This window comes from Protomyctophum bolini (assembly GCF_963924005.1).
Source record: "Protomyctophum bolini genome assembly, chromosome: 18".
NCBI classification, from domain to species: Eukaryota; Metazoa; Chordata; class Actinopteri; order Myctophiformes; family Myctophidae; genus Protomyctophum; species Protomyctophum bolini.
The window spans coordinates 17,138,347-17,164,516 of record NC_137879.1 but is presented as its reverse complement, the minus strand read 5'-3'; the positions used below and the strand labels follow the sequence as shown (position 1 = coordinate 17,164,516).

Below are 26,170 nucleotides of genomic sequence, written 5' to 3'. Positions count from 1 at the left end.
AATGCAGCGCCTTGGATAAAGGTATTTTTCAACACATTAATCATTCAGCCTGCATACTCTATTCACATACTGTATGCATGCTCACCACACTCAGGGGTGCAAGGTGTAACTGCTATGGAGCATAATTAACAGCTTCCAAGCTAATACAGTGTCAATATAGTTTTTACTATATTGACACTTGCTTTCTCATATCAATAAAGCTCCTTTGATTTAATTGAAATACAAGTGTGGAAATGCAGCTTTATTTACACTTTGCCTAAAAATATATATTTTCAATATTAAATATTTAAAATAAATCTTCACATTTTGAAGATCACCTCGTTCAGGTAAATGACACCACGTTGTATGTCAAGTAAACAGCCTTCCCCATGGCCTCAGCAATGTGGGTCTAGTGATGGTGACTGAAATGGTCACCACCCGCCCAGCCATATCTTCACACGGAACATTTACTGTTAGCCCATCTAAAGCCTTGGTAGCCTGTGCATGTCATCAGGCTTTGTGGCCCCTGACAACTCATGTGACAAATTGCCTTGGGGCCATCTCTTCCCCCAATACCTGAGAAACATCCACAATCTACGCAACCCCTGTCACCATAATGGAGATGAGGACCGACAGTGAGCTTTGGGTGGTGGGATCACTAGCAGTCTGCCAGTGGAATTCTACTACATCTCACATCACTCACTGCTGGGTTGGGTATAGTGAAAGCATGCCCCCATGTGGAGGGAAGGGTACGTTTAACAGAGCACAACAGATTGACAGGGAGATAATACAAATGTGTAGTGGACTGGGGAGAGATGACTGCCCACTCTACCCCAAGAATCTCACATGCTGGTCTTAAATCTAGCAGAACAGGGAAAGGAAATCACACTTTTCTCAACCATTATATATTACTAGTTATAGTTTTATATATGATATTAAAACATAAAGAGCGGCAAAAGTGTGGTCCACATTAGTAGGCCTCTATCCCTGATTTGAGGGGTGGGGGGCGTTCAGTTGTTTTTAAAATGTTCATATATTGAGAAGAAGAAGAAGAAGAGAAAAATAGCAGATCTACAAGCTCATCTTGTAGATTGGCTATATTTTCAGTATTTGTGATTAAAATAGCCTACCTAGTCTGTTGATATTTCATCACCATGGGAATTGTTGCCTTCATGCATGCATGGATCGATCGAGTCCATGACCCAGGCCTGGAATCCGCCAACTTCACTGATTCTGTAAAAGCAGTTGTACAAAGTGACATAATTGGAATTTCATGGGCAAATTATGAAATACTGTAGCTCAGTTTTATATTGGACTGTGTGCACATTTCCCAGATATCCTTCCTTGGGTTACAAATAAAAACAGTAAAATAAAATGGAATTTTTGGGGTGGTGAATGTTTGACAATGTAAATGATTAGGCTACCATGCAGTGTTGGGGAAAGCCCAGTTGCTGGTCAGTGGTGTCCTGTGTCCATTTTGCCAGCTAAAGAGCAAGTTTCTAAATTTGGATTGCTGCTGCCTGCTGCTGTACATTTGCCGTTGCATGTTGTTGGGACGAGGAGTAGCCTACGGCTAACGCATGAGCGCATGTTCGTAAGTGACTGAAACGGTGAAACCACCCTGAAACACTGAATGAACGGCGTCCTGTTTTATAATCTTACTGTAGTACATGGTTGACGGTGGTTCATTCTCCGCAAGACCTACCACTGTGGAACTCGGCCGCGGTGTCAACTTGATAGTGTGGCCGCTTGCTGAAGCATTTCCTCGGGGCAGGGAGAAACGTTGCAATGGCCCGGTAAGGTTGTCTTGAAAACGTGCATTATAGTAGGTACACTGACACTGTAGTCTACTATAAAGTATAATGCATGTTTAGCATTCTCTTATTAGCCTACTAGATATCGCATACATAATCATATACATCCTACTCTCAGTAGTCAGTAGGCCTACGGGTCATGCAGCCAGGTTCGAAAAATGTAGGCTGCCACATTTTAAAGCTACCACTTTTAGAGAGAAGACTTCCGCACACCTGGTAGGCAATTTGGAGCAGGTGCGATGATGACAGCTACCACTTTTAAAATCTGATTTCCATTTGAATTTTGAACCAAACAAATCCAATCGTAATACGTGTTTTGAATTTTAAACCCTACTACTACTGACTGAAGCCTTGTTTGCCGTCGACTCTGTGTGTGTGTGTGTGTGTCTGTGTGTGCGCGCGCAGATGTACGGCAGATGACTACAAAGCAGCTATGTTGCTGAGCGGAGTGGGTGATGCCCTTGGCTACAGAAATCAGCTGTGGGAGTACAACGAGTCGGGGCCAAGCATTCACCAGGTAGAGTGGACTAATGCTCTAGTTTTGGCTAAAAGCACTACTTGAAAAGTTGCACACAGTAAAAGTACACAGTAAAATATTGAGTGTTAAATGATGAAGCTGCAATCTGCAAGTTACATGATGCACCCCTGATTCAAACCCAGGTCTTCTCTGGGAAATCAATACATTGGTGGAGATCCTGGCGGTGACGTGAGGTTACCAACACACTAATATAACAGGCAGCTAGGGGTCTCTCCAGCTCAAATACATTTTAAGGTGGGACACCAATGACCAATTTCATCCATTTGAGAGAACCCATTTATCATATTCAAAATTATCCAGACCTATCCGTAAGCAACTCGGATGCTTGCCGCAATTTGCAACAGCATTGACAGTCACACATCCATCCTGATTGTCAACATTAAACTCGCCACCATTGCAGTTGTACATTGGAATTGGAAAGTTTGAATTATCCTCTATCTGCAAAGTAGACTTAGACTATGAGTTGCTTTCTATCAAGAAATTCCATGCATGTGATGTATTGGAGTTTGGAAGTGCTCGTTTTCAATAACGCAACCTCCAGCTGCCTCCTGCATTATGTACAATTTCAGAACAGGTGGTACACAGGCCCGTTGAGTGATTTCCAAAAAGCGCTTCCAAACTCAAACACAAAATAATCACCTGCACGGAATTTATTGCCAGAAAGTAGCTCATCATAACATGTCTATGGTGGATTATTATGAAACCTGCGAAACAAACACGTTGCAGATAGAGGATAATTCAAGATTTCTGTACAGCTGCAATATTGGTGAGTTCAACTTATTTACCATAGGACTTTTGTGTTTGGATGAATGAGCTGGTTCATGCTGAACATGAACAAACACTATAATAATGATTACCAATATGGGAATGTAGAGAAATTCAACACTTGAGTCTTGAATGAAAAAAATTAAAATCACACTCACTCACGCAGCTTTAATTTAACTCTGAGAGTATACAATGAACCGAATGCAGACTCCGTCAGGGTTTTACAGTGTAGGCACTTCACAGCCTGTACAAGCAAATACTTAATATTGGTGTATTTGGCTCGAAGTAAAAACATTTGTGCTCATATTGTTTTCCCATTCCTATGACAGGAGCTGAAGGAGCTTGGTGGATTGAAAAACATCAAGGCTGAGCTTCCTGATTGGCCAGTGAGTGATGACACAGTGTTGCATTTGGCCACAGCAGAGGGACTGGCCACTGGTGAGGCTACAATCTCTCTCATCACATCAATTTGTTATTTTTCTCTGTGTTAATTGTCTTCGATCCAGCCAGGGTTGATTGGATTGATTTGCTCTCTGATTTAACTCTAATGAAGCCTTGTGCTGACAAAACACAAGTCTCGTTCCTTACGGGCCTAGCCTACAATGTTTCATATCCTTTTAATTATCTTAGGTGAATTCATTGTAAGTGGAAGGTGGTACAAATTCTACTTAGAATTTGGAGTGACATATGGCAAAACAGCCTCTAGTCTGTTAACAGATTTGCTAAGCCTTTACATTTTTTGGCATTCTAATGATGGCCTAATTTAGAGTGACTCACAAACATAGCATGCTGTAAGCTTCTGTTCTTAGATCACCAACAGAACCGTACAATTTAACATTTGTTAAGGAATACAAGCATGTTCAGGTAATACTGAGAAATAACAAGACAACGTACGTGTGTGCGTGTGTATAGGAGGATGTTTTATACCAGGGATTTCCAAACCTTATTATATGTTGTGTAAAGTTGGCCAAGGCTCCAAAAAGTGACAGAATCCAGCAATACCTTTTAGGGTGTTTTATTTCTCCCCGATGCAGGTTATTCACAGTGGAAACACAGGCCTGACAAACAAAAGAAACACTGAAGACTAAACTTACAAAAGACAGAAAATTACTTGAAAGCAAATAGGAAACCAAACCCAGAACTTGAGAAACTCTATTAGGCTGTAAACTCTTCCAAAAAGGGACCCCTAGCAGCTCTCCCTGGATGTTACCTACTTGTTGCCCAAGCCACTACTGAACCTCGGCATCCTGCAGCCTCCCTTTTATACTGGGTGAGACCATACCAAGACACAGAACTAATTGGTAATCACTTAAATCAAATAAGGCAAACTATGGCCCATGAGTTAACTTACACAATTACTTAGTTTAACTAAACCAATTAAAATACCTTTCAGATACATTACCCAACATCAAGATAAATAGAAAACATAACACAAGAGCTCTTGTAACACAGACAGACACCCCTCCTGCTCTATAGCACTTGGTACCTTCCTCCACTCAGTCAAGACTCAAGAGGATCACCAGTACTGCCAGGTGCCAATCAAACAGCCATGACAACCAACATATATGCTGTGACAATACCTGCAAAATACTGGTTCTCTTTTACAATTCACTGTGAGTTACAACAATAAAAATATGCACTCATGTCCATTTCAACCGTTTTCAAGTCGGCCAGCAAAGTTAGTTAAATGGGTGAAACTGTCGTTTAGGTGTGTGCATTGTTCTCCATCAGTGTATGTGTGTATAGAGCATGGGCTGCCCCGTGACATGTCAGTTAAGAACGAGCACACCATTCAAAGGGTGACAGAAAAGAACATGGCAGCAGCGTCCATTGAAGTTCAATGGAGAAGTGGCGCCATGTTATAATCGGTTCCTCAAGCTTTTTATATATATATATTCCTCTTGCTGGGCTCCACTTTGAAAACATGTTTACATTGCCTGTAGGGAAGGTAGGGGAAGAGCTCTTGCACGAGGTGGCTGGTCGCTATGTCGAGGGCATGAAAGACATGAAAGGCAGGAAACCAGGGCCTTCGAGCATCCTAGGTGAGACAGAAATACACATTTAAAAAAGAAATCGAGTGTTTCAATAGGTTATCTTGTGCATGAACAACAGAGTAGTGAAACGCCCCCATGCTTTCCCTTGTTTTCTCAGGAGTGTCTCAGCTTCGGCCTGGAGAGGAAGAGGGCTTCAGAGTGCCCTATAACCCTGAGGGTACCGGCTGTGGGGCGGCCATGAGGTCCATGTGCATCGGGCTTAGGTTAGACATTTTGTCCCCTGCTGCATCGTCGTGTATGTGCATGTACCAGCTTCGCTGATTTGCCAACCGATCTGTCTGTTTCATGGATTGGGGAAGCTTTGCGTCATTGCTTTGTTAGGATCTCTGTAACTTGTCTCCAACAGGTACCCGAAGCCTGACCAGCTGTTGTCACTCGTGGCTGTTGCCGTGGAGACTGCCAGGATGACCCATCCTCACCCCACGGGTTTCCTGGGAGCTGTGGCTTCAGCGCTGTTCACTGCATACGCCGCCCAGCGACGGCCAATCACCACTTGGGGCCTGGGACTGATCAACGAAGCGTGTCCCATCGCCAAGACCTTCGTCCAAGGTCGCGGCTACGCCGTGGAGGAGGTGCTGAGAGACTGGGGTTACTTCTGCGAGAAATGGCAGTGGTATGGTCAGCACAACTTACAAGTCATGAGCTGCCGGGGGTTATGTGAAGGATCCAGCTCCAGGCACTGAATGACAATGAGTCAATAATCTCTTTAAGGCTGAAGGCTTAATGGAAGGCTTAATAGACTGTGGCATGACATTCGGTTTGAAATTCAGTTCAATAACGTGACCTTATGGTATGGGCACACATTATTTCCAAACCACGTAAACATTGCAGACACTCGTGGGACAAAAGGATAAAGACACATCGATTGCATAGTTCAGGAAGTCAACTGAATGCATACATACAAGGGGTTTGATTCCTCCATGGCATCTCTGGTTTGGCAGGGCACTCCAAAGGACACAAGTAACCATGTGCAGGAGAGGGAAGCCAGCAGGGGAGTGGTAACATGTCCACTTGCATTACATTCTCCCAGTGAAACTCCTCAGTGCCAGGTCCGGGGCAATCCGGAAACCCATCGTCAAAAAACACCCCGTTTCCCTTTCCTTCCTGTTATCCTGTTTGCCTCTGGGGGCAACACCAAATAGAATGTGGATAGCAGGATGTTGCCCGTTTGCCCTCCTCTTCCGGTGGGGTGCCTAGTGTAGCTCTACTGTTCTGTTCTTGAGAGATTATGTCCGGCCCATCTGGGGAAAATAACTGACACACAAACATGGAGCCAGGCAATAAAAATCATACATGATTACCAATACATAAAATGGATACATCTATCTCTTCACTACAGTGTGAGTTTCTGTAGAAGCCCGTATTGATTGAAGGGTGGTGAGACTGAATAGGACTTCAAGTAAACATTTCATGGGATTTGGTTCACAGCACCTCCAGAATGCTATGCACGCATGCCTGATTTAGGTTGTGCGACTCTGTTGCGCAATTAAGTATAAATCTGATCAGGCTGCAGATTTACGACATCGCAAACATTTTTCAATCTCACCAGCAGAATCAACCACATTACTAGGCTAATGAGATAGTTGACCGACTTGACAATTATGGTCTTATACTTGTCCTATATAGTGAGTCTTTCACTAATGACTGTTTTTCTTGTGGATAATATGCCTTGTTGTAATCTCTACCCTCCATCCCCATCAAGGTACCTGGACACGAGGGGCCTCAGCAATGGGGTGGGACCCATGTATGTCCCTGAAACCTATGGGCCAGCAGAGAGGGATGAAACCTATAAGACCTTCAGCCTGTCAGGCTGGGCAGGACGCAGCGGCCATGATGCTCCAATGATAGCTTATGATGCCTTGCTGGGGTCAGGCTCAGACTGGGAGGAGCTTATGAGCAGGGCAGGCTTCCATGGAGGTCAGAATTGAAAAACAAGACAAGATAATTGCTTTTTTTTTAACCCTAGCATCCCTATTTTGGGGTGAATATTCAGCAATAACATTGCCGATTGGCAGTCTCAGAACACCATGTTATTTTCACAAAGAGATTTGGTGTAGAGAGAAATACAGACCTAGTAAATAGACCTGGGGTACCCCAGTCAAAGAAGTGGTTAATTAACCACACACACACCTTTTTTACCCTCTTGTACGTCGACAGCACAAGTCCTTTCATACATCCAGAAGAATTTCTACAGGAAGAGCCATGGGTTATTTTTCAGTCTCTTCATGACATCCTTGAAAATGGCATCATGCACTCAGTGTTAGTGTTGACTTTTGGTAATGGAATTACCAGTGTTTTCACTGAAGGGTATATCAACCATAGTTATAATATATCTAGAGGGCAGACTGTCCGACCTTTTCATTTTAATGAAGCATCCAGAGGTACCTCTACTTCCTGGAATGGCTCAAGGTATATGAAATGGAGTCAATGAGAGCTCAGTGACAAACACTATTTCTGAATGACAGATCTTTTGTAAAGTAATCACTTCTGGCAAATAAGACATACCGGTAACATTGTCTGCTGCTTTTCAATGTGTACACAGTGTAATTTTATAGAGGTATCTAAAGAGCAAAAAGTGCGTTTCTGAATGTGCCAAGTATCGCGAGACTGTGCACCATTTCCTGACTGGCAGCCAAATCTCGCAATACCCCGAAACAAACGATACATGCTGCCGTTTAAATCCTCAAATAAAATGTACTGTGCACATCGAAGCGAAACAAACTGTGATAGGTCTTTTATATGCCTGAACCGATTATATGACAGTTCTCAATGGTTCATAAATAATGTTCGTTATGAGCTGGTCCAGCTTGCTCCATTCACTGCTTTGTATTCATGTAACTTCCGGAAGTTCCGGCGTGAGATTTGGCTCCCATGAAAGTGTCATGGCGCAGCTGTTCTACCGCGGTTGTGGGGCCAATGGACCTTTTGGCTAGAGTGTGTGACACTGACCTGTAACTGAGACCTGTAACTGCTGAAGTCGCTGTGCAACTTGATAAGAGTGGAAACTATTAATGTTTGAAAATAAGTGCTTCAGTCTGTTGAGATATTAAACGGCTTACATAGCTTTCACTTCCTTTGAATACAAAGCAGCCTTTCCTGGAGAACCTCAAAGCAAACTGTTGAAATAACCACATGAGATTCACTGAATGAAAAGATAGCCATTAAATAATCCTCTTGAATTAAACCTGTTCTGTTCAAACTCATTCTCTGCTCAATCTTTTGTCTGTGCCCTCTCCACCCCCAGGTGACAGTGACAGCACTGCAGTGATTGCCTGCTGTTGCTGGGGTCTCCTCTATGGAACCCGGGAGGTCCCCGAGGGCAACTACATCAACCTGGAGTACAGGGAGCGACTGGAGCGCAGCGCCGAGCAGATCTACGCCCTGTCGCACTGCTAAAAGAACACAGCAGCCCGATCCCCGTTGCCACAATGTGTCTGGAGGAACACAGACACTATTGTAGAACGACCTGGTGCACTTGATCTGGGTTGCAGTCATTGAGTAACAGTTTGTGGCAAGTGTGGCATTACTCTAGCTAGCCTGTAGGGAACACCGCTGTCCCACTGACCCAGAAAACATGTTCTGCACAGCCATAGCAAAAAGAGCTACTCACTTAAGACAAGTCACTATAGGGAACTCTTAGTGCCAGACAATTTCATAACATGTAGTGTTGTACTAAATAGTTGAATCAGACCATCCCCATGACTAAAACTAATTTAACCCCTTCCCAATATTAAGTTCTCCCCCCCCCCCCATGGAAATTCAATGATCTGATGTTGTAGAGGTTTATTCCTAGCCTGGTAAACCCATCCTCCTTGAACTTGTTTTAGTTATAACAAGGGAGTGGTTTACCAGGCTAGTTTATTCCCTCAAATATTAATGCTGCAACAAATTAGTTTGTTAATAAATGTCATTTTAACCAATCTGTGTGGCAGAGTATGTTAATGCAGCGGTAAGAGGTGGTCTCCCTGCTATTCTACTGCAGTGTGGTCAGGTAGGACAACTACTGGTTGATAGAGGTATTGCATGAAGCACACATTGTATAATATCACCACAGGGCCTGGTCTGGGCAGTGGGGACCTAGGCTGACAAGCCAGCTGGACGGCAGGTTCGACTCCCTAGCCCGATGGCCTATGCCACGTGTCTCTCCCCTTTTCCCGTCTGTCTACTGTTCACTATCAAAGGCATAAAAAGCCCCCAAACAAATCTTTAAGCTCTACAAGCTTGTAGATATGCTAAGAAAAAAAATATCACCCACACAGGCTTTCCGTCTTAGCTCAACTGTAGTTATTTGTCCCTCCCACACACACACACACACCATAAGTGCGAGAGACTCCGGTTCAAATCCCAGGTAAGACACTAATCTTACAGATAAGTCTTGGGTCCAGTAAATTCAATGATTGTAATGAAACAAACAAATGTTATGTAGTTAAGTTGAAAACTTTATTTTTTGGTCATTGTTGTTTTAATGTTTTTTTTGTATTTTCTATTTTTATTATTTATTATTCCCCTATGGGAGAGAAGAAAGGGAGGGGTTTCACTACTGGATCAAGAGTTAAAAAACAAAACAAAAAAAACAATCAAATGTTTTGCTAAAAAAAGAAACGCCTCTCCTCTCCGATTCCCTCCTTTCATGCCATCGTTCATTTTAATCCGCGACACATAGTGTCATAAATTCCATGAAAGGTTGCATTTGTCTCAAAACGCAACATTGGAAGATAAAAGTTGTCTTTGCTCCGTTTATCGTCAGAGATTTGTTTTTGTTGAGATGTAATCCTCTCTCCGCGTGTGGTCCACCCAGCATGATGCCAGCCTCACGTCTCTCTGAGAGGAAGGAGTTGAAGTGGAGAGCGGAGGGTTGAACAGGGCTTGGATGCTGCTTTCTGTCCGTCACCTCTGTCGATAATTCATTCTCCCAGCCCTCCTCGTTTTTTCCGGGAAGGGAGGAGGGCTGAGAAAGAGGTTGTTGAACAGCAAGAGGAATAAGGTGCTTTGTGACATATGGTCCTCTCCTCTCCCCCTGGGCTATTGTGTCCCATCAGTCCCAGTTTATGTCACTCACGTTCACAGTCCAGTTGTCACATCCAGGAGGCGAAGGAGGGTGTCAGGCTTTTTGTTCAAAAGAGCATGATGGGATGGGCCCGGGGGACAGAGGGTCTTCAGTTTCCAGGTGGATGGAAGGGTGAGGGGTGCGCCTGTACCTGCATCGCTGTGGGAGGTAGGCAGAGAATAAAATATAGGTTCAGTAAAGGCAGAAGCTGGGTTGTGTTTTCTTCTCAAAATATACTGGAACCACATCTATCCTATCCTGGATAAACACAGTTCACGCCAATGTTAACAAATAGACAATCGGTTCTTTAAACCTCTGTAAAGCGCAGTAAACGGGTAAACTCCACTGACTAAATACAGGCGAGTGTATACATACTCGTCATACAAGTGACCAGGGTTTTTTGGAGGACTGAAAAATAAGTTTTGAGGTTGTCAAACCCAACAGAACCTTGTATTTTGCAACTCTACATAATTTAATGTGTTTTCTTGGGTTTGGTTCACGACAGAGAATGTAGACTTCTGCACACACAGAGACCATTTATCACAGGTGCAGCTTTACAATGGCTTTCTTGACCGGTCTACTTCGTAAGAGCCCGAATCTGCGTGGAAGCAAATGGTCTGAACCAGACTCAAAAAGCTGACATGGGTAGCACACATCTAGTAGTTGCAAGGCCCCTGTTAATGTACCTTGTGGATGTCCTATGTAGAAATGTTGATGTGCTCCTTGCTGCGGCCCATGCTGGGGGTGCTGTTGAACTGAACCAGGGCCTTGCTGGGGCGGGCCTGGCTGCAACATGACTAGCTGATGGTGAGTTTGGTTCCCCGAGTGGTGGGGGCCCGCCATGGCTCCCTGGACATGAGCCTGCAGAGGAGGGGGGGGGAGCCAATGGTTCATTAATTCAGTTAAATGGCTCTGACAACATCAAATATCATGCTTGGAAGACGGCATCATAAGTGATCTCTACGTCAACATGCCAAAGCTATAATACCTGTGCGATCTGTCCCAGGTTGTACGTGTGTGGGATCCCTTGGTGGCCATGGATACTGTATCCCTGGATGGGGTAGGAGCCCTGGGGAGACGTGTGGCCTGGTGGCATGTTGGGAGGGGTGGGGGCCGAAAGAGGGCCTGAGTGGTACAAGGACTGGGGCTGGGGTCCCGACTGGGAGTTCTACATGGGAGACATAAGCATTAAGTCGTCACATAAAGTAAAACCAAATGGCATTGATTGATTTAAAAAAAAAAAAAAAGAAGTCACCTGTGTGAAGTTATGGGGCGCTCTTATAATCAGAAAATTGAGACCGTTTGCTCAGACACCGAAAATTCTCCATTCATTGTCAATGGGAATTTGATGTTTGTGTAAGACAAAAATAGCTGATTTGCTCAGACACTATCCACTTATTGTCAATGGGAATTTAATGAAAATCTACAGTAATAGCTGAATATAGGAATATTGTAATAAAAAAATCGATTTCCAAAAACATTTAGCCATTTGCTGCAAAAAAGGTAAAATCGGACCAATCAATTTAGTCTATCATAAACAAAATGTATTAGAATCCTTAATGGAATGGCAAGCAGTGTTTTCACCTGTCCAGGGCTAGGGGCAGCATGCTGCGGTGGGGGCTGGTTCCCTGTGGGGGTGCTGGAGGGCTGAGGTTGATGCACTGCACCAGAGTGGTGGGCGAAAGACTGGGGAGCTGCAGGGAGAGAAAAACACACCAACCCATGGGTTATTCCATTAGCTGGAGGCTATCCAATCTATTATATATACTCTACAGCACAGAGCTTTCTGTGGGAATAGTCCTGCAGTTAGCAGTTCAGATGAACATTCGAATGTCTTTCTTAATTAAATATGAATATACGAGAGCAGTGATGCGTTTACCATGCAGCCAACTTTCAATACTAGGGTTGGGATCCAACTTTAGTTCCGACACACTAAAGGTCCGACAGTCATTAGACCGACAACCTACCCCAAACCCTACACGTAATGTCAGAATAGAACGATAAGATAGAATTTCAGGGTTAAATACTCCCAAGTTCCCAAAGTCGGACAAGCCATTGCATTCTAATGCATAACAAATAAAGTCATTCATATAAATGCAGAACCAACCTCCATAAATGCCCTGCTGTGGGGCCTGCTGTCCGTCTCCCTGCCCCTGGAACTGAGGGCCTCCAGGGGGTGCCAGCGCCTGAGGGTGGGGGCCGCCTCCCTGGCCAATCATCCTGGCTCCACCCTGCAGCATGGAGTACATGGGCTGGAGAGGAGAAGAGAGGACAGAGCGTGTGACAGGGATGGATGAGAGAGAGAGAAGGTGTGTTTGAGCATGAGAGAGCTTGAGAGAGAAAGAAAACAAGTCATTCTCAATTGTTAAATCACTTCAGGTTTTGACTTAAATGCTGGGGGCGACACTAGAGGTTGTGAACAGTGATTGCTCCCTCTCTGCCTACACTTCATAGAACAAGCAGCACTTGAAATTCTCTTTATAGCTTCTTTTAAAAACCTTCCAATCTGACCTTTAGTTCTTTAAAAACCCTTTCAATCTGACCTTTAGTTCGCCCTTTTCGAATTCCTTCCCTCCCTCCGGAAACAACAAAGCCATACGCCAATTATTATGCATTATTAATATGCAAGAGTGAAGTACAACCAGCAGAATAAGAGATGGTGGGATAAGAACTGGTAAAAGAAAATCTAGTACTTAATCTTCCAAAATTAGTTTCATATAATTTTACTGTGAACACAAGGAGAATGTGTTGATATATTCCTTTATGGTTAAAATTAAACACTTGATGAACACAAGTAAATTAGCCACACATGAATATAGCCACCAAATTAACTACTCAGTTCACACACATAGCCATGCAGAGGTGTGTGCAATGTGCATCACTCATGCATGAGACTGGAAGTAGATTTCAAAGTAAGTTTTATCTTCTTCAGGCCGTAATACTCATGTTTACAAGTCAGTTTGCACCGTTTTGAAGTAAGCCAAGCAATCTTGGCCTCTATTTTGTGTGTTTTCTTTAGATTCTTCATTCACAGTAAAGGAACGTAAATTCTCCTTGTATTCAAGCCATCGCAGGTTGAGTAAATGATCCGTTAAATCCTTTAGTTTAAGTTATTACTTTGTGTCAAACTTAGAGTAAACAACAGAGTAGCAAAGGGACTTTTCTAAGGAGTATATACTGGCACTCATGTATCAGTGAAGGGCAAGTGTATATTCTCGGGGGTAGGCCTGTCACAATTCATAATCATAATCATTTCCATGTTGAAAAAGGTTCATCCATTTAAAAACAAAATTGCAGATCTACAAGCCTACAAAGTTATTACAATTAAATATGTCTGCCATTTCTTTGTATATTTAGGTTATTTTTCATCTGCTCTGTGCAATTTTCGATTATGAAGCCTAAAAGGCAAATGGAAATTCCATTGTATTCACATGTTCCAAAGTCCAATCGCAATTATTTGTATGACAATTAATCGTCAACTACAATGTTGTAATGGTGACAGCTCTAGGCAGGGGCCCCGGAACATACATACATTGCCCCACCCCAACCTCCCGGGCGATCCTACCTGTCCAGGGTATGGCGACATGGCCTGAATGACCTGCTGCTGGCCGTACTGCTGTGGGTTGTACTGTAGGTAGGACTGGGGGTAGGGCGAGGCCACTAGCGGGGCCCCGGCAGCAGACGCCGTAGCCTGCAGCATTTGGGGGGCTGAGGTACCATGATCGGCCCGTTGAGCCACCACTGAGCCTGCATGAGACATGAGACTTTAGAAAAGGAACCATACAAGAACAGCACAGGCAAAGAATATAGCAGTGTGCATTTCAGGTCATTCGAGATCGATCAGGTTATTCAAGTCGATCAAGATCATCACTGCGTTATGATTCCAGACAGGTTTCAGATGACGCATCTGAAGACTAGAAATATACGTAGCTCTAGTACTTTGCCTTCATCATCTTGTTATCACCATTTAATCCAAGCTTTTGTGATAAGAAAGAAGCTTTAACACTGGCCCTTTCACAGGGTTCAACTTAAAAGCCCGGTTCAGATCACAGAATCAACAGATAAAACAGTTTTGGAACATTGTCCAAACATCTCGGGTCATCTGATGCCATCTCAGGACATTAAACCGTGGTGTATTGCAGATATCGAGTTAGATCATTGACTAGGTGACACGGTCAAGAGCAGAGCTACATTGTTTTAATATCAGGATAGAGTATAGTGCCTGCTGTTTATAAGAAAGATGTCAATGTCTTGTCAACTGCATTTATGGTCTGAGGTCTGGTTACGATCATGTTTTGATTCTCGCCGTTGCAAATATTTGACCTGAACTCACCTTAGACATTTGGCATAAACACAATGGTACTTACAATGGATCAGTCTGACATTGCACAATAATAACAAACAACCAGGAACAGACCACATGTGAATTGAACAGGGTCCATTATTTAACAATGTTTCATGTTTCACAGAATGTAGTGATACAAATTGATGCAGGGAATCGTAACAGTGTGGTGGACTATGCATACCTTTGGGCCTGGGGTATTTCCCCTGGTTGACTGTAGACATGTACTGGTACATCTGAGGAGGCTGGTGAGACATAAGACATTAAATCAGTGGAAGAATTCCTAGATTGGAATGCATACACCTAATCCACGAGTTCTCTGAAACCCTACAAGTTAACTTGAGCTCGATATGCATTTTAACTTCTCAAAACTGTGTTGGGTAGCGATTAAACACTTGAGTGACGAAAATTTGCAATTGCAACGTGTTGTGAACATGTAGTTCCATTTTGTGGGAAACTTAAAGTCTCCATTTCACACCACGTGTCCACTATGTCCAGCCCTAAACATTTCCTAACTAAAACTAATTTACATTTAAATGCAAAAATACAAATGGTAATGTTCCTCTGTACCTGTACAGAGTGTATCTGTGAGACGTAGGAGAGGTAGGGGGCGTTGTAGAGAGAGGCCTGTCCCCCTGGGTGTTGAAGAACCACTGGGCTGGGGGGCGTGGGCCGAGGTGGGGTGGGGGCTGTGTTGGGTTTAGACTGCACAACAAAAACACAGAGGTAAATGCATCACCTGACTAAAGTAACCCAATGATTTGTTACATTTGTAAACGAATAATGAATTCTGAATTATTATATCTTTATGTTTATTACTTTTACATTCCAATTATCCAGTCCATGTCATGCAGACAAGCATAGTTCTTAAAATGACCTTCTGCATACTAGAACTTAAGGGACACTGCACCCCCTTTGCAACCAGATCTTATTTTAATTGTGTTTGGGAGACAAGAAACACTTTCCAGTGGGTAATGTGTTTTTAGTTATTTTAGTATTTCAAAGTGTCTGTGATGTCATGGACACTGGTCTCACTGCTGGATTACTACAATTACCATGATGCTTTGCTGCACCCACCCCACCTTGTGGAGAGGGGGAGGGCTGCATTACCAAGACAACATGTAGTCCAAGAAGGAAGTGAGACCAGTGTCCTTGACATCACAGACACTTGTCCCAAACATCATTAAAATAAGATCTGGTTGCAAAAGGCGTGAAGTGGCGGTGGACGTTTTTGGTGTTCTGACCACCATGGCTTACCATAGTCATCTGAGGTTTGATTGGGTTGAACTCTTTAGCGTTGGGATTTAGTGTCGACTTCTTCACTTGTCTGGAAGAAGACAAAAGACGACAACAGTCAACCAACAGACAAACACAAAAACTAACCCGTTTATTAGGACAATTAAAATTGACCACTCACTCAGGCATGCCCTCCGTCCGTTCAGCCGATTCCTCGCATCCTGGGGTTCTCGCAGGCTGAGGGACAGCTGGTGACTGCCTGTCTGAAATGGGTCCTGTGGTGGCGGTCGTTGTAGCGATAGGCGTAGCAGCTCTGTCCTTGGATGAGTCCTCACCAGTGGCAGGTGATGGCTGGGCCTGTGGCTGAGAGGGGCTGGATGCCGGGGTCTGGGCTTTAGGCTCCGGGCTTGGGGTCAGGTCTAATGGGGAAAGTTTAGCTGGGTTGGGCAGGGAAGCCTCACCGGGGGCAGGGGGTGTCGCTGCTGCCGGGGAGCTTGGGGAACTAGAGCTGCCTCCACTCGGCTGAAGCTGCAAAATGCAAAAGGAGGGTTAAATGGATGGATGGGCAGTAATGTCAGGTAGGAGGGACAGAGAAAAATATATAATTTGTTTGCTTTTGGAAAGGGTAACAGACTAAATACACACAGAGACAAATCCGATTTTCTTTTTGAAGAAAGTATCACATTGTTTTTTGAAAAGCAAAACATTTTAGACTTAATGTTGGCTAAATTGATAAGCATTGCTAATGCGAAGGAACCCGTTACTGAAACAGAGTATCACAGCATTTGGTATGTTAAAAATCCCACTTGTGTGAAGTGACGGGCACTTTATTTCTTTTTTTTTAATGTTTAGTAGGCCGACCGGAAATGGGGAGAGAGATGGGGGTGACATGTAGTAAAGGCCGTCGGGAATCGGATCAGGAGTCGAACCCGCGGCACACTGCCAAGCTGGATACACACAAAGCTGTGCATAGGAGGGCCCCTCAACAACATGTCAACTAGCCACATGAAAGGAGTGCCCTTCTTTGTGAAGTAGTCTTAACTTTGAATATGACACTTCATGCTGCCCTTCTGAAATACATTTTCATTTTCAACACTTAAATGGCTGACAGCTCAACTCTTACCCTGAACTCCTTGCCAAATTTCCGCAGCTCCTCAATCTGAGACCTCTGTTGAACCGAGGGAGCTACAGCAAGGCAGAGGGACAAATGATTAAAGGGGAAATTATGTTTTTAAAATACAAAAGACTGACTGATCATGGGTCATCTCTCCTTGCCACATCATTTGAGAAACTCGGGCCAGTTAATTTCAACACACCTTTATTATTCTTACTGTCCTCGGTGCTGCTGGGGCTCTCAGCTGAGCGTTGTTCTTTCGCGGCCGTGCTTAGGATCTCGTTCACTGTGGAAGAGGAGACAGACACAAAGGGGGTTAATTAGCTTCAATCTAAAAATGCATCACTTCAGTAGATTCCTGCGTTAATAATTGTCACATTCTCCGATACCGGCAAGCCTCCTGTGACCGCGGGTGACATCCGCTTCATTACAGAATAAAAATGGCTTCGACTTTGACAGGAAGTAGAGCTATAACAAGAGCAGAAAGCGCGAGGTCACTGGCTTTACCGTCTACGGGGAACAAGGGGGCAGGGCCAGAGGTCTTCTGGGCAGGCATGGAGACAGACGATGTGTCCAAATAAGGTGTGTCCTGGGAGGAGCCCGACTTGGGAGAGCGAGCGGCTGGTTAGAGGACAAGGAGGGGCGGGGATAACAGAACAAGTCAGTGTCAGATGCAAAAGTTAAAATAATAATGCTATAATGGGTTGTAAAACAAAGTCGCTCACTGAATGTGACGGGGGAGTGTGCACCTGTGGACTGACTGTGTGCATTTGGAGTGCGGATTGTTCTACTTGACTGTGGTGGTCTTTGGGCCTTGGGAGAGGTTCTGGAGGACACTGGGGGGGGCGACAGAAAAGAGAACAGTTAGCTCATATGGCTTGTCATTTTATGTTACATGAGCAGTCCTCGGTTTCAACAGATTTTATTCCCCTTTAGCACGGACACTGTGCCGACAGAACAATCAGAAGAGACTGGGTGCAGCAACAGCTGGTTATATTAAAAAATGATTTATCAGTCAACATGTAAATTACATCAGTGAACGCATAAAAACACCACTCACCTCCATTGACAGGCCTGCCGGCTTCAGACAGTGAGTGAGGGAGAGAGTGTGAGTGGGGGACACTGTGTCCATGTGGAGGGCTGGCTGGGGAGGGTGCTGTGGAGGCTGAGGTTGCAGACACAGGTCCACCAGGAGAAGCAGGGGTGTAAGGGCTGGCGGGCCCAGGGGCTGGGCCGGGGCTGCTGGCATAGGCGCCGCTACGACCAGACAAGGGACTGCTCCGCTCTGAGGGGGAGGCTGCTGGCTGCGGGCCTGTGCCGGATGGGAGGGGAGGCCGGGAGGATGAAGGAGGATTGGAGCGGTAGCCACCGCCGCTGAGGCGGTTGTGGGGTGGGGGCCCTCCGGGGCCACCCCCTGGACCCCTCTCGGCCCGCTCACGCTCTCTGTTCATCTCTCTCTGGCGTTGAGGTAACGGAATGTACTTTCCCTCCCTGACAAAAAGAGAATAATCACATTACACCCATGGAACAAACATCAGACATTGAAGTCAAACAGTACCACCAAAGCACCCTACTGCAAATGTTTGCCCCCTGCAAGGATTTAAAGAGGTGATGTTGTCATTGCAGGGAATTCTGACTTTGCCATTGCAGTTTAATGGCCTCTGTTCACCATACAGTTGTCCATTACAATTCTTTATAAACACTTCCATTATACTCATATCGAAAGAACACAGGTCAGTTCCTACAACACTAATGTTTAATACAGGCTCCTCCTTCCACTGCCAACTAACTAGGAGTTCTATTGGTCAGAACTCAAACCATCACCCCCCCCCCCTCACCTATTGCCAGCCCCGGGGCTGTCTCGGCCTCTCTCGCGATCTCTGTCACGGGGGCTCTCACGGCCCCTCTCGCGGTCATTGCCTTCACGCACTACGGCGCTGTACTTGTCCTCCTCGCTCTTGCCCTCTTCATTTTCCAGGTTAACGCGGTGGCGGTATGTGGCGCTCGACTCGATCTCGCTGGCCAGGCGGGCAGCACGTGCCTCCCTCTGTCGGAAGCCCTCTGTACTTCCTTTCTCTAGTTGTGTACTGTGGAGAGAACGAAGGGAGATTAAAGAGAGAACCAAAACCAAGGGAATAGCTTCTCTCTCTCAGTCGATATAATGACTTCATGAGAATCTCAAAGCAAACCAAATTTGTAATCACGAGTAAGAGTTAGTTCCTTGTGTAACTTTTCACTGTAATTGTTCTGTCCCCTGTGCTATGTTTACTTGTTTTTGTATTGTATGTTTTTGTATGGATAGTTTATTTCCACTTTTAAAGAGCCTGCTCAGGGACTACAGATACAAATTTGCTTCTGGCCAACTCTGGCCCATTTACATGGATTTGAAAAATGACATGTTGATTAATGCGTTAATCAACATAGTGCGTTGTCCCTGTTAAATAAATAAAATAAAAGCAGCCATGAGGGCTTTGCTACAAAGTATTGTAGACTTGATTAGCTCTGCAAGAAAATGTCTGACATGTTCCCTTTTAGTACAAGGATAATAGTGGCCACAGCATGAGCTACAGAGCACAGATTGTATTTGTACTTAGATTTTCTATGGCTATACATGTACTTAGAGACCATTTTCGGTCCACTGTAAATGTAGCATATTTGTGGATATTAAATACATTTTACCCTATATTCTGCTTATTTTTGTACACTTCATCTACAGCATTTGGGATTGTTTTTCATACAGAAAAGCATAAGAGGACTTACGTGTACATTGAAAGGCTGGAGTCGTACGTTGATGTGACTCCGTATTTCACCTCATTGTATCTGAACATCTCATTGGCATCCCAGCCATTAGACTGAAAGATAATCATGTTATTAAGGTACAGAGTGTAATTGGGCATTAATAACATTGAATACGTTCAAGCAATACTTGATGAAGCCGATTTCTAGTTAAAAATGCTTTCCGATGAGTCCTGCAACGGGTCGGAATACACGCGTTTGACGGGTGGGACAATATACCTTTTTTAATTAACGGGTGAGGGCGGAACGCAACGCGGGTGGGTGATCAATTGGATTTAATCAGCGGACATGCACTGCACGATGTTATACAACAACAGCTGAGCTGGGGTTTTTCTCAACAGCGGAGACAAGTTAAATCCGTTACATGACCAAGGAATCGTCAGTGATGTCACATCACTGCCGATTCCTTCATAATGGCGTTCCGTTTCATCACGGTCGGATCCTTGCTTCCTTATCGTAGCATTTCACGTGGAGTTTATTTTTTTATCACCAGGCTAAAGCCTGTACTGTACTTGTACATTACTGTACTTTGAGCTGATGAAGCACCAAGGGATTATAATGCCAACAGTCAACACAAGATGTAAAGCCAACCCAGGTAATGTTGGCCTAATGAGTCACTCTGTCCAAGTGTAAATAAAGTTAAAAAGATTAGCCTGATGAGTGATGACCGTGTTTGAAACAGCCTTGGATCAAGACGATCGACTCATCAGGCTAATCTTTATTTTTTTTATTATCCTCTCCTTGTTGATACATTATGCCATTTAGGTTGAAATCATGATATAACTTTATATTGTGATAATAAGCAGCAGTAGCCTCAGTCAACTACATGTCTTCCGTTCCGTGTGTAACGCACTGCCGCCGCCCACCACCACCACACGGTGTTGGATGAAATAAATTCAATGATAGCTATCGGTGCCTGTGATACGAAGGGGTAACGGGTCCAATTTTTGACGGGCAGGGCAGATCTGGTTTCGAGTTTTATATAAATCCCGGGTAACGGGCGGGTTGCGGAACTGATGATTGACGGGCCAGGCGGGTTTCGAAAATTGTACCCGTGCAGGACTCTGGTTTCAATTCATTAGTCATTTTTACAAATAGGTGTGCATTAGTATTCTACACCATGTTGTGTGTGTGTTGAAGTGTACTTACAGCATCATTCTCCAGGTCGTAACTCTCACCATTGCTGTCTCCACCCTCCCATCTCTGCAGCACCTTCTCCTTGTGCTCTCCATTGACACGAGTTGAGCTGATGGCAGTGTCGGTGAACGTGTCTAAACAAAACAGATAATGCATCACTATGGCTATGTCTAATAATAATCACAAAAGGAAGTAGGGTCACACTGGAAATAATGAAAAGCTCTGCTGTATTTTATTGCGTCAACGTTTCGATCAATCAGTTCTTCATCAGGACATACCGTATAAGTCCTGATGAAGATCTGATTGATTGAAACGTTGACGCAATAAAATACAGCGGGGCTTTTTCAGTATTTCCAGTGTGCAGACTACTTTATTTTTGAGATAAAGCTGCTTGTCTCGCACCTGGGCCAAGGATGTGCGTGCGCTACCTTCCTCATGATCTAATAATAATCTCCCCAAATATTTTGTTTTGAATGTGGTAAGCGTTTGCCTCTTCAGAACACCAATTTACGAAACATTGCTCTTTTCATTCACTAATGACTGACTAAACCCCATTCCACACTACTACTTGGAACTCACAGTGAATATTATTCTCTACGTCTCAGTAGAAAGTGTAAATGACAACAGGAAGTGGTGACTGCTAGCGTCTTCGGATGTTATCAGCCTGTATAAACAGTTCAACACAACCAGTACAGACATTTCCACATACCAACGTTGTCAGCTATTGTCCGACGTGGCGTTGGTCGCATTGTCCGACTATTACTAACCATATCTAACCTTAACTCTAACCTTTTTGCTTCAGAGTCAGTAATTTCACTTCCGCATTTCCTAGTCACGGTAGGCAGTATGTGGAATTGTCCATATTGCCTGCATCGCATGGTCCAGATAACATACTGGTGATTATTGGTTGATAATATCCGTAACGGGTGCGATTGCGCAACAGAGGAAAGTGTCATGTTATGTTTCAACCCATAAGTCAGATTTGGTCAAATTTGTTGTGTGTACCTCTGGTTGCGAAGTTCAGGTCCACATCTCTGCAGTTCATGATGACGAGGTCTGCAGGGCTGAAGATCATGGTGTCTATGATCTCTTCCCTGCGGGGTGGGACCGACGACGAGCTCTCCTCCTTACTGCGCTTGTGGACGGCGTCCACTGCTAGCTCACACTGAGGGCAGAACACACAAGACGGGGGATGTTTGAAGTGAACGTAAAAGACAAGGCAATGCTTTTAAAATGCCCCATGAACTCAGGCCATACCTTCTTTTTGCATGCACAACAGTGATACAATTACTTTTAGTAAAGTACTTTGAGCATTTTTGTTAAGGGACCATACTGGTGATCTGGAATGTTTAGCTCAACGACTAATGGCACTCACGGTATTTACTGCAATTTCTTAGTCATACAATGGTTAGTTTTATTGTCGAGGAAGCCAGTGGTTCAATGTCAATACAGTATGGAAAATACTAGTCATATTTGGTCATTATATGTATGTATATCTGCCCAGACAATGATTTATTGATGCCGATATGGTCCTTTAAAAATCAAGGAGGTTGCATGTTCTTACCCGAGAGCTGAGAGTCTTAAAGACGCCTTCATATACAGTGCCATTCTTAACTCTTACATCACAGGTGGATCCCTAAGAAACAGTGAGAATGTTTTATAATTGAGTAAAGTATAACAACAAAACTCAAGTCTAGTTGTAGTGGTCGAGGCAGACGATGCATTGCTCTACATCAGTGGTTCCCAAACTGTGGTGCGTGCACCCCTTGTGGTGCGCGACATGAAAAGGCTAATGGTGGTGCTATGGTTTTATTTTAAATATATTAACATATTATGCCAATATAATGGCATGCAGAATATAGCCAATGCTGCATAAATTATGCCATATTCAGGTTCATATATGTGCATACAGTACATGTGGATAAATAGGAAATATATGTCTCTACAGTGTATAGCTTGTGCAATTTATATTTCCATGTGGGGAGTGTGTCAGCTACGTCGGGAGGTAACAAGGGGTGCATGGCCAAAAAGGTTTTCGGAACCGCTGCTCTACATTACACTGCATAACACAACACTACCAGATTTTCCCAGACTGGGTCATAGCATTTTAACTGACTACTTTATGATCAGAAGCCATTTGCTTATTTTCTAGGGCCATCAACAGGCCTGACATTACAGATCAGGATCGAGATGGGATGTTTTGGAATGAACTTGCTGTATCCTTAAGTAATATGACCCTAGTGTATGGACAGGTCAGTCAGTATGCTCCATTGAATCTCTGGGGGTATAGAGGGTATGCGCGTGACATCATCATCATAGCAGGAAGTTATGCTGGAACGCCTACTGTGGCAAAAACTAAAAAACTGCTTTTTTGCCTTGACAGCCCATACATCCAAACAGAAAAGTTACCTCTGATTGCATTAAACGATGTTAAACTGACTTTGCCACTCACGTTATGCATGTGCATACCCTCTATAAGCAGCATTGACTCATCAAGCTGCTTGCAGCATTGACTCATTAAGCTACCTGAATGACATTGATAACATGGTCACATGACTCACCACCACAGCTGTAAGGAAATGGAGCATTCTGGCATTGTTGTACACGCCCTCAAATGCCTACAGATGGAAGAGCAACATCATTCAGCACAGAAATACAAATCATCAACAATGATGAAGAGCAGGAGCAGCACAAAAACACCTGACACTGCCTGAAACTGTAAAAATGATCATTAAAAAAAAGGTGTCTGTTTGTTGTACAGCTTCACTTAGGCTTGGCTACTTAGTTGTGTGCAGGTGTCGCACATGGAAAATAGATCTACAAGCTCCGTATCGACCGTGCAATGCATTTTAAATTTGTAGATCATCATTTCGGTGCACGACAAAGCACACAACCAAATCGACATACTCACAGCAGACGACTGGAAAGGTGGCTTCACTGATGTTCGATTCCTGAGAGACAAAAGAGACATTAGAAAGCAATTAGTATGTCTGCCTCAAAACGGGCAGAGAGCAACTTGTTCTCCATTCTTGCTACAGTATTTATTGTAGTATCAGTGTCATTCCACACTTCCTTATGTGTAACTTGTTTGGTGGCTTGTTCACATAATCCTGATTGGTTGGTCTGACATTTCTGTTGCACTTAATGGGCCTGATTCCCTAAGATGTTTACACCCATATTTTGGCCATAAAGGAATTTTCCAAACTTCCCACGTTAGTAGGCAGTAGTATAGATATAATGCATTCTAATGACATACAGCAAGCTTTGGTCCCATGTAAGTCTGCATCCGACTCATCCGAGCAGAATTGAGAAAGAGCGGCCCTCCGCAAAATACACTGAATTTTATTTTTTAAGAATCAGACTACTAACGTGGGAAATCTGGAAAATTCCGTTGCACCCCAAATATGGGTGTTAACAGTTTAGTGAAGTGGGCCCGATGTCTAGCACTTACAATTAATTTGAGATTACAAGTACATTGCGACTGCTCTTTCTATATTTCTTCTGGCAACAGTCAATTCATTTTAGATTGAGATCACTCACACCTACAGTAGTTGCATCGCTTCGTTGTTGCAAAACGACAGGGGATGCAGTGTGTTGAATGGTGATTTAACCAAACATTTATGTGCAAAATAAGTTTTCGTATTTTTGCACGATAGAATGGCTAACGAGGAGAAATTATTCACTGATACATGCCTCGATCAATGCCCCTTGCCTATTGTAATTTTGTACATGTTTTGTGGTTGGTGTTTTTGTCCCAGAGCGAACCGATGCAAATTTGCTGCTAGGCAATTGTTCTCCGTCTAAGCAAAAATAAAAACTTTAATAATTTAATTTTTTTGTAATGATATCAATGCACGTCATGTGGTAAGTGGTAGATGGCGAGATACACTTTCCATCTCGGACAATCTGCCATTAGATTAGCCTTCTTTCAAGATTCGCTTTCACTTTCTCTGGAGTCGCATTATTGTGTCCCCCATTTGTCAATAATGCGGTCAGTTTGGACACTGAGATGGACAGTGTATTTTAACCAATCAAAAGCTCCATAGATAGACCCCGTTTCATAGGACCAAGCACCAAGTTGTCTCCGTGACGCGCCCACTTTACGCTTAACCGGTAGGCCTCAACCTAAACGGGACATCCCCGGCCTTTCCTAAGCACGCGTGGCCCAGCCTACTCACCTCCCAACCGGGGTTCTGTTGTTGTTGTTCCCACTGGTCGCGGAGGACACACCGCTGGGGCCCGGGGTCCCGTTAGACGCTTTGCGCCCGCCGGAGCCGGGCTGTTGTTGCTTCAACATGGCTTTCCTTTCCACGAACACTTCGTTTAGCTGCTTTATAAACACCGATAATAAATCTATTCGGATGTTTAAAAAGAGGATCACCGTTTCAGCCCTGGACGTGTGGGCCCGTGGAAGCCCTCTCTATCTATCTGTATAGCAATCTATCACACCCGGCTAGTGTGGCTAATCTGGCTAGCTAAATAGCCCGTCGCCTGTGGCCTTCCCCTGTAAGCAAGCTGAAACACGCGAAATGCGGTGGCCCACTCGGTCACGTTCCGTTCAAACCAAATACAGAAAATGGCCGATCCACTAGCACGCAAATAACAGCTATTTGCGTAAAAAAGCGAGCCGTTTTAAAAGGACACCGGAGCGATTAGCAGGACTGGCTACTAGTGTTAGCTTGATGTCCCGTCCTGTCCTACTGTCCAGGTGACCAGACTGCTTTCTTTCCCTTTTTACGTTCACTTCTACTCGGCACGGCGGTCCGGTCCTTCGGATTACAAAGAAAACCACGTCTTTTTTGTGTAATTTCTTTGTCGGTTGCTGTTGGGAGTTTCTAATGTGATGGCTTCTTGTTTAAAAACCTGCACTACCTCACGGTAGATGAGGTTCACACTCGCTCCGCGCGCGGGGTAGAGTGGGAAACCGGTAGTACGTTGCGCTTTTTTATGCCGAAATTGGTGACCTATGCAAAATCGGGGACCCAGCCAGGCCGCCACCACAGTAAGCTCGCGTCACCACTGACCACCACACGAGGATGGAGTGAGGGGCCTCGGACGGTTGAGATGAGCCAGGCTATAATATTATTATTATATTATATTATCTTCTTTCTTATCTTATCTCAACTTCAATTTAAACGTCATTGTCACATCAAACTGTGACATAATACAGGAAGCGAACAAAACAAACAAAAATGGGAATCCGTATTATCCTTTTGTTTCTTTCAGACTCTCGTCCTTGTTTGAGCAAAGTTGTTATTGTTAAGACAACAATAAGGCGCAACGAATGCAGGCCAGGAAGTAATGCTTCGTGTGCACGCAGCAAGTAGACTAGAACACCATCACCAAAA

At 44.1% G+C, this 26,170-nt stretch overlaps 2 protein-coding genes across 8 annotated transcripts; one reads left to right on the top strand and one right to left on the bottom strand.

The window, feature by feature from the left end:
* Nucleotides 1-1,497: 1,497 nt before the first annotated feature.
* Nucleotides 1,498-9,070, top strand: adprh (ADP-ribosylarginine hydrolase). 3 transcript variants are annotated; one of them, XR_013965764.1, is made up of 9 exons: nt 1,498-1,775; nt 2,199-2,310; nt 3,426-3,534; nt 5,040-5,138; nt 5,248-5,353; nt 5,497-5,763; nt 6,853-7,067; nt 8,395-8,931; nt 9,003-9,070. XR_013965764.1 is itself a non-coding variant. In XM_080789067.1 (9 exons), exons 2-9 carry the CDS (start codon nt 1,768-1,770, stop codon nt 8,544-8,546), a joined length of 1,068 nt encoding a protein of 355 aa, XP_080645193.1. In that variant the 5' UTR covers nt 1,534-1,576; nt 1,684-1,767; the 3' UTR covers nt 8,547-9,070. The 3 variants fall into 3 exon arrangements, 2 of the variants coding, with proteins under 2 accessions (XP_080645192.1, XP_080645193.1); XM_080789067.1 differs by having other exon boundaries at nt 1,534-1,576; nt 1,684-1,775; nt 8,395-9,070; XM_080789066.1 differs by having other exon boundaries at nt 8,395-9,070.
* Nucleotides 9,071-9,577: 507 nt separating this feature from the next.
* On the bottom strand, nt 9,578-25,758 carry LOC308333486 (ataxin-2-like protein). 5 transcript variants are annotated; one of them, XM_080789926.1, is made up of 23 exons: nt 25,001-25,758; nt 23,734-23,773; nt 23,384-23,440; nt 22,387-22,458; nt 21,828-21,987; nt 20,835-20,956; nt 19,650-19,741; nt 18,728-18,976; nt 17,950-18,380; nt 17,639-17,725; nt 17,397-17,510; nt 17,092-17,175; nt 16,899-16,960; nt 15,957-16,303; nt 15,797-15,866; nt 15,110-15,244; nt 14,724-14,784; nt 13,763-13,944; nt 12,305-12,527; nt 11,782-11,891; nt 11,186-11,365; nt 10,884-11,058; nt 9,578-10,356 (listed from the first exon to the last, which is right to left on the bottom strand). In XM_080789926.1, exons 1-23 carry the CDS (start codon nt 25,117-25,119, stop codon nt 10,307-10,309), a joined length of 3,222 nt encoding a protein of 1,073 aa, XP_080646052.1. In that variant the 5' UTR covers nt 25,120-25,758; the 3' UTR covers nt 9,578-10,306. The 5 variants fall into 5 exon arrangements, with proteins under 5 accessions (XP_080646052.1, XP_080646051.1, XP_080646054.1 ...); XM_080789925.1 differs by having other exon boundaries at nt 17,615-17,725; nt 25,001-25,757; XM_080789928.1 differs by having other exon boundaries at nt 12,305-12,449; nt 17,615-17,725; nt 25,001-25,757.
* Between the last annotated feature and the right edge of the window lie 412 nt (nt 25,759-26,170).

Bases quoted from the DNA above. Each gene is read 5' to 3' on its own strand.
- adprh (XM_080789066.1), top strand. The intron at 2,311-3,425 runs GTAGAGTGGACT...TTCCTATGACAG, and splicing joins CGGGGCCAAGCATTCACCAG to GAGCTGAAGGAGCTTGGTGG. The intron at 5,354-5,496 runs GTTAGACATTTT...TGTCTCCAACAG, and splicing joins TCCATGTGCATCGGGCTTAG to GTACCCGAAGCCTGACCAGC.
- LOC308333486 (XM_080789925.1), bottom strand. From the start codon at position 25,119: ATGTTGAAGCAACAACAGCCCGGCTCCGGCGGGCGCAAAGCGTCTAAC. The intron at 16,961-17,091 runs GTGTGTTGAAAT...GCCTTGCTGTAG, and splicing joins GGACAGTAAGAATAATAAAG to CTCCCTCGGTTCAACAGAGG. The intron at 15,245-15,796 runs GTAAGCCATGGT...TTTGTTGTGCAG, and splicing joins TCAAACCTCAGATGACTATG to TCTAAACCCAACACAGCCCC.